At 31.4% G+C, this 8,290-nt stretch overlaps 1 protein-coding gene across 1 annotated transcript; it reads right to left on the bottom strand.

Annotated features, from left to right (window-relative positions):
* Nucleotides 1-270: 270 nt before the first annotated feature.
* On the bottom strand, nt 271-4,104 carry LOC21403077 (methionine aminotransferase). The gene is made up of 2 exons (XM_010093065.2): nt 3,768-4,104; nt 271-1,841 (listed from the first exon to the last, which is right to left on the bottom strand). The coding sequence occupies exons 1-2, from the start codon at nt 3,984-3,986 to the stop codon at nt 687-689; spliced, it is 1,374 nt and encodes a 457-aa protein (XP_010091367.1). The 5' UTR covers nt 3,987-4,104; the 3' UTR covers nt 271-686.
* Between the last annotated feature and the right edge of the window lie 4,186 nt (nt 4,105-8,290).

Here is an 8,290-nt window from a genome sequence, read left to right as displayed (position 1 = left end):
TTATGCTTATCTGATATAAACTTCAAGATAGTAGTGTTTCTGATAAGGGTTAAGAAATCGTGTACTCGAATGCTATTAAACATCTCCTCCTTGCAAGTTGAAGCAATGTCATGGCCGGCCCTAAACAGCCCGAGTTCTCTATCATGACAATAGGTTTTCAATTAGACGTAATTACATAAAATGTCTACTATAAGAGTTTTGAATCTAAAAATGTCTACTATTATGTCAATTGTCATCATTAACGTAGTAATGGTAAGATACAACAGGTAATATGGAAGGTTACCATTGATATCACATTAAGCTACAATCGTTCACAAGACAAACTGCCATCAACACCTGGTTATTAGTGGTAATCTAACGGCAGTCTATCAAAATACAACATAAACTTGGTACTTCAGCAATCTTGCGGCTTCCAATGGATATTAGTAGTATTCCTAGTTCTGTTCTGTTAGATGGTAGGTGTTGGCCTAAGCCAATGATGGATACAAAGTATTCATAATATCTAATACAAAGACAACTCTGGAATAATCATAAAAAGATCACTCACTAATCCAGATTATTTTGTCCATGAATTTCCTGGAATAAAGTCTAATTCACTCTAAATGCTCTGCTTTGACAGCAATGTTAATATAATTGAGTTCAATCTCAACTTATTCTGAAAAAAAAAAGAGCAAAAAGGAATCTCCTTATTTTCCCAACAGTTTCTGCTTCATCCTCTCTACTGCAGCCCTAAGAGTTCCCTCATCTTTGCAGAAGGTAAATCTGACTAAATTCTTCCCCTCTTCTGGGTTCAGGTAAAATACACTAGTTGGGATTGCTACAACCCCAACTTCTTTGATCAAATACTCGCAAAACTCGATGTCATTGTTGGCCCTTCCAAAAGGGGTGTGATCTACAACCACGAAGTATGTGCCACTGGATGGAAATACCTTGAAACCAACAGCTTTCAACCCTTCAACCAAAATTGCCTTCTTTGCCATGTAATCCCTCTTTAGCTCCTCATAGTAAGAATCTGGGGCTCTAAGAGCCGTAGCAGCAGCCCACTGCATGGGGGTGGACGTGGCAAATGTGAGAAAAGCATGCGCCTGCCTCACTCCCCATGTCAGATGTGGGGGAGCTATCGCCCACCCAATCTTCCACCCCGTCAAGGAAAATGTCTTTCCCAAGGAATTCATGGTTACCGTTCGCTCCCACATTCCTGGAAGAGAGGCCATGGAAATGTGGTCCTGTTCAAAAGCCAACTTATCGTAAACTTCATCGGAAAAAACCAACACATCATTCTCGATGCATAAAGATGCAATTGTGCTGAGCTCCTCCCGAGTGAACATCTTCCCGGTTGGGTTATGAGGAGTGTTTATCATGATTGCGCGAGTATTCTTTGAGATTTTGGACTTGAGTTCCTCAATGGGGACAGAGAAATCCGGAGGGCGCAACGTGATGCCCGTTATTTTGGCACCAGCCATGGATAAAGTAGCCTCATAAGAATCATAGAAAGGAGCAAATAGAATAACCTCATCACCAGGATTTATCAAGCCCAAAATAGTAGCAGCTATAGCTTCTGTGCACCCAGAGGTAACTGTAATTTCTTTCTCAGGGTCCGCCACAAGGCCCGTGTCTTTCTTGAATCGCTCAGCAATGGCGGAGTTGAAGTCTGGAACTCCATATCCACGAGCATACTGGTTCTTCCCATTTTTAATGGCTTGAATTGCTGCTTCTTTTACAAACTCAGGACCATCAAAGTTGGGGAAGCCTTGGCCAAGGTTTATAGCTCCGTGTTTAATGGCGAGATTACTCATTTGTGTGAAGATTGTTGTTTTGAACTTCTCCAAGCGCTTGGCAATCTGAAAACAAACACCAACCACTAGAAACCAATATAGGAGTATAGCATGTAAAGGCATGGCTGATCTTGAGATGTATACTTCAAGCAGGCACCAGACCAATGCATTTAAAATAATAATAATAATAATAATAAAATAACAGAAACAGAAACAATCAACATATTTCACGGGTCAAGTTTAGGATTTTGACGTGGATAAAAGGAGTTTAAACATTATCTCTACAAAGATGTCAGTTATACGGGCACATTAGGCATAAATTTAGCACTACTGTATCAATCGGAGATGAACATTCAGCATATACGTAACATCGGCATAAAGGTTAGAAACAGTTATCATTATAACAATATTTTGAAAAGGACATTCAGCCGTTTAATAGGTGCTACTAAATGCCAGAGCTTTCAACAGGAATTCAAAATTGGCCAACTTTAGACAGAAAAATTGAATCCTTAACAAAGCATGAAAAACATAATTCCAAAAGGAGAGAAATAGACATGGAAAGGCTATATGTCCGAAAGAAGTTCGTCCACTGCAAAAACAACAGTTTAATTAGACTCTCAAAAACACCAGAAACTGATCCTTTACACCTTCGTTCTGCCATTGCATTGTATCTTATATTCTCAAGGTTTTTAAAAAGAAATTCTTTATTTACACCAAAAACTAAAACATAGAAAGCATGGACCTAAAAACAAATAATAATGAGTAGAGTTAAAGACAGAAGAAACCTTTAACCGCTTGATCAGATGGCATACAAAAAGTACAAATAAAGCATTGAGAACCTAAAAGTTGTTCACATTAGGAACAAACGGTGAAAAGCATTCTAGAACTCAAGTATAAACACAATGCTATATTTGAAGACTACCAAAACTATGCGTTTCCCCATTATCATTATGAAGAGATTCTCTCTCAGTAGCTATAGCTTCAAGGGATCCCAATTCCCGAGTTATCTTTTATCCCCATTTTGCTAAAAAGAATAAAAGATCTAATTTTATAACAAGGTTTGGAGACAATAAGCAACTAAAATTGCCTAGAGTGACACCAATAACAATAGAACATAAATTGAACAGAACAGTTTACGTGTAACAGCAGAAGTGGGTACTATTAGGTTTCAGATGGTTTTTGGGGAAATCGAAATTTGTCTTGCATACTCACTTTCTTAAAACTTACTAAAACATCCAAGCATATATAGGAACAAGATATAGATGAAAGAATTGGGTTCATTTGGCAGGGGCTATCAAGCATTATAAAACAACAAAACTACGAAAAATATGAAGTTTTTTAGGGGATATGCTTGAGAGGCATTTGTCAAAGGCACCCCATAATTAACCAACAAATGCTTGGTGTCTAGAATCTAGATAAACTCTTATCACACGGAATAAAAAAATTGATAATAAAATAGACAAACTCAACTCTATCACTCTTTTCCAACAAAAAAAGAAAATCAAGCAATTTTACATAAACATCTCGTCATAATTATACCTGTAAAACGCTGCTACCTCAATCTATATGAGGAATTAGAACCAAAACTTATGTTTCAAACCAACAAGTTGCATTAGATCCAAGTCTATGTCTGATATTTCTAAATTTAAAGGCAAAAACTTAAGAAAGTCCGCATCGCATCAGAGCATAATCATAGCAATCAATCAGGCATAGGTGAATGATTACAGCACTAGTAAAAATTAAAAAAAAAAAAAAAAGCCAGCCTTCACACAAGAGATGCTATAAATCCAAAATTTCAAAAATCCAAAATCCAGCTCAAATGGCACCACAATGAAGAGCAAAAAAGGTAAAGTTATGCAATTTATGCATGAAAGGGAAAAATAAAATGAAAGAAAAAGAAATAAACAAAACCCATTTGATTCAAGACCAAACCCATCACAATAAACCTCGAAATCGAGCAGAAATCAGAGAAAATTCCAAAAGGGCATATACCTGTAAAGGAGGATTGGCGTCATGGGTTGGCCCATTTTGATTAGAAGCGACCTCATTATCAGTGGTGGTGGTAACCGACGACATGGCGGCGATAAATGAATTGGGTCGTCCTCTTTTCCCAACGCAGCCGATGTTTTTCCTCAAATGCTTCGAAAACCTAAGGAAAGTCGAAGGCCTGAGGCGCAGTTCAGAGCATGTCCAGGTGCACTGAATCTGCATGACAAGGAAACTAACTGGCAGCTGAGAAGTGTATATAAAGAGAAACTCTTTTCTGTTTCAAATTCAAAGGTCAATTGACAGTCCCTACTACAAATTTGTGATTTTGCGTTCGATTGACGCTTTAGCACAGCCGGCAATTATTTTTGTGTCAAAAGATCTCTTTAGTTTTTTTTTTTTTTTAAAAAAATTTTTTTTTTTTTTTTTTTTTTTTTTTTTTTTTTTTTTTTTTTGTTACTTAAAGTGTACTTAACCACACTTTTTCTTTTTCTTTTTCTTTTTTTTTTTCATTCAAGCAACTAAACCACATGGTACTGTTTTTTTTTTCCGACTTTTTTACGCGAATTTATTAAGTCTTTATTTTGTTGATTTGAGTTGTATTATAGTAAAAAATTTTAAAAAAAAATCACATTTAATTTTTTTTATTACAGTAAAAAATTTTTCACATAAAGTCACATCTTAACTCGAATTAGAAACTCAAATAAACAAATTAAACGGACTCAAACTTTACATGTTTGACAAATTAATTATTAAATTAAAACCTTTTACAATCGACTATTTAAAATTTTAAAATTTATTACATTAATAATTTAATTAATGTTAGGGTTACGTTTTTGGATGGAATAACCCACTACTGGTCACGTGACTCCTCTCAAGAGTATTTGGTAGTAAATTACTCAACAAAACACACTTTAAAAAATCTTTGAATGAGAAAAAAAAAACAAAAATGATTGATAAATTAAAATAATTTTAATTGCTCAAAAAAATTTAAAATAATTTTAAAAATAAAATACAATATTAATATTTAAAAGAGATTAAACTACATTTTATAAAGAGAGGCTCTACACATCACGAATAAAATTCGTGATTTGCATCTCGAAGCGATTAGGTGATGGCACATGGGTAAGAGGGTGCTCTACTTACGGATGCAAAATTACTAAAAAGTCCAAACATTCTCTTTAATTTTCTTATTTATTTTTTATATGAACCGTAAACTGTAGTCCCGTTCACTTTGCTGATTCGAGTTTATTTGATTTTAAAGAAGTTTTTCTTGTTGCCAATTTGATGTATATTTCCATACTGATTCGATATTTTTCTTTTCCCCCTCCTATCTTCTCTTTCATGAAAATTGTTTCAAGAATAATTAATGTGAAAGGGGAAGAAGAATAGTAACGCGACTGTGTATACCTACTTCCTTATATTCATGAAAAACTTTTATGGAAAAAAATAAGGGAAAAAATAGAAGTTGAGTTAGAGATATCCAAGAAACCCAAGACAATACTTTTGTATTCCTTTTATTTCCTTCTATTAATTTCCATTAATTTGCTAAAGAATACAATTGCTGGTTGTGCCATTCGGGAGATAGTTAATTACCAAGATTGACTAGGTTGAGCAAAAAAAATTGTAAAGAACTTTGAATTTGGAGGAGACATTAAAGAATGAGGTTGGAAGTATCATATGAGGGCAAGGAGAGTTGAATGGTGAACAAAAGAAAAAAAAAAAGTGTTTGTAAGAAGAAATAGATAAATAAAAAATGAAAATGACAATGTTATAGTGTGGACTGTGGAGTTGCCAATCTCTTCGACGTCACCTATTTATAAAATTTGAATTAAACCTTTTTTAGAAGACTAGTATTTTCTTTTTATAAATGGAATTAAAATTAAAATTAGAGTGAGAGTTTGGGAGGGCTAAATTAGGTATCATGAAAATAACATCTTTAAAAGAATATATTTAAATTTTTATTAAATGAGTATTAATTATTTGATATAATATATAAACTTAAGAATTGTTTGGTTGGGAGATTCGTATCCCGATTCAAATTATGATTCATCATTTTTTACAGTATTTTTTTACATAAAAAATATATGTAAATTGAAAATGGTTCTAATGTATGTCTAAGAGTGTAAATATAATCACTATATTTTTTTAGGATAAATTGGACTTCATTTATGGGCCCATGAAATTTCAAATCTGTTAGGCCTGCTTCATCCCATTAGTTGTTGTTGGCCTGCTTCATCCTATTAGACATTGTTGTTGTTGTTTTTGCACCCATAAAATTTACCCCTAATAATTAATATTCGTTAATAAAAATTTAAAAAATCTATCTATTTATAAATATTATTTTCATAATACCTAATTTAACCCTTTGATATATTATTCTCATTAATTTAATCTTAATTTGATTTATAAAATAAAATAATATGTTCTCAAATTCTCAAAATACATCAAATGAATTAAAAAAAAAATTCAACAAAAATTACATCAATTTAACACAAGAAAAAACTAAATTTACAAACAAGAACAATGAATCAAAGTGGCGGCATAGAAATTGCATTACATGACAAACTATCATTCATGCTATTTTCATTGAACAAATTTGGTAACAAACATTCACTTCTGTAATATATATAATTGAAACCTCCATTAAAATTGTGAAAGGGTTTGAGGGAGAAAAATTTTGGGTTCATGAAATCAAAATAGCGTTAATTAAAGACGTAGGTATATGCATTTTCATTTTTTTTTGGAAAGAATAATATTAGTAATATTTATATTTATGATTAATATGGAGTATCTTAGTGGATTTTAATGTAATTTTTGCACAAGATAAAATTATAATAAATGTAAATTATTATTAAGTGGGCACATTAATAAATTTAGTAGCTACATTAATAAATTTAGTGGGTGTAAATATAATTACTCACATATCATCTTAGTAATTTATTAACTTTACTTTGACTTATCTGACGTAAAAAATAAATAAATAAAAGAAAAAGAAACTTTGACTCGATAAAAGTATGAGAAAAGGAGACAAATACCTCTTAAATAATTTTTAATGCAAATCTTAATGCCAATTGTATATTTACCATAAAAAAGTGGGTATGCTATGTTTTTATTTTTATTTTTGTAACAATGTATAATGCTATTTAAAATACTAAATCTACTTTTTCCCAAAGTTATTAAGCTTTGAAAGTTATAAAAGTAAACTTTTATGTTTAAAATAATTAAAAAATGTAAAAGTTGCATTGATTACATGAAAAATAAACATTTCAACCAATAGCAATCAAATGCTAAATTTCTCATATGCTATACTTGGTGGGAAATTTGTCACAAAGTATAAGACCATCTCCAATGTAAATGCTAATGTCAATCGTATATTTAGCATAAAAAACTATGATATGGTATTTTCAAGCAAAAAAAACTATGATATGATATGTTATTTTCATTTTTACTCAAATACATAATGCTATTTGAAATGTTAAATCTATTTTTTCCTATAATTAAGTTTTGGAAGTTGTAAAAGTAAACTTTTATTTTTAAAATAATTAGAAAATGCAAAAGTTATATTTATTACATGGAAAAAGTAAACATTTCAACCAATAGTAATCAAATGCCAAATTTCTCATATGCTATACTTGGTGGGAAATTTGTCACAAAGTATAGCATATAAAAAATTTGACACAACAAATAACATTATATTGGAAAGTATTTTGGCACTCCAATGTTAAATTTGTAATTTGTACATTAATTTTAGCATTGCATTGGAGATACTCTAACACATCGGAAATTTGACACAACAAATTATAGCATTGCATTAGAGAGTATTTTTTGCACTCAAATGCTAAATTTACAATTGGCACATCAATTATAACATTGCATTGGAGATGCTCTTAGAGTGCATAAATCTAGATTTTTACCCCTCACTCTTTATTAATAACATTTATAATCAAATGACTATATTAGCAAAAAAAGTATTAACCAAGAATAAGAAATAAAAATTTAAACTCATGCATTTGAGAGTAAATTCAGTAATTTTCTCTAACTTTTTACCAACAAAATTCAGAGTTCAGTAATTTTCTCCACTTTTTTCCAACAAAATTGTGTGTACTTCAGGAAAGTTTGAAACAATTCCCCATATCCAATACTAACGACTTGTCGACAACTTATGTTTTTAACAGTGACACAACAAATACGGGACAAGGATATAGTAATCTAGTCCCTTACTTTTCTTTTTCCAGTGTCCCAAACACATGCCCATTAAAAAAAAAAAAAAAGAACAATATCTAACTAATTTCTTTTCTTTAAAGCTTATATTCCTCTTTGACATTTATATTCTGAACAATTGTTTATAGAGAAAACGAAATTGATATTAGGTTTCCAACTTGTTTATTCAATTTGATGACTAACTAATGCAATAGTTGATTAACATATATACTACATCATAGTTAATAAGCTACACGATATTGTGTTTTAGAAAATTTGTACCTCAAAAATGTTTTGATCGAAAATTTGATGTGCCGTAAAAGGGA

Source organism: Morus notabilis, unplaced genomic scaffold, assembly GCF_000414095.1.
Source record: "Morus notabilis unplaced genomic scaffold, ASM41409v2 Scaffold570, whole genome shotgun sequence".
In the NCBI taxonomy this organism is placed as follows: Eukaryota; Viridiplantae; Streptophyta; class Magnoliopsida; order Rosales; family Moraceae; genus Morus; species Morus notabilis.
This window is presented reverse-complemented; position numbering and strand designations above follow the sequence as displayed.

Bases quoted from the DNA above. Each gene is read 5' to 3' on its own strand.
- LOC21403077 (XM_010093065.2), bottom strand. From the start codon at position 3,986: ATGCAGATTCAGTGCACCTGGACATGCTCTGAACTGCGCCTCAGGCCT. The intron at 1,842-3,767 runs GTATATGCCCTT...GTTTGTTTTCAG, and splicing joins ACGCCAATCCTCCTTTACAG to ATTGCCAAGCGCTTGGAGAA.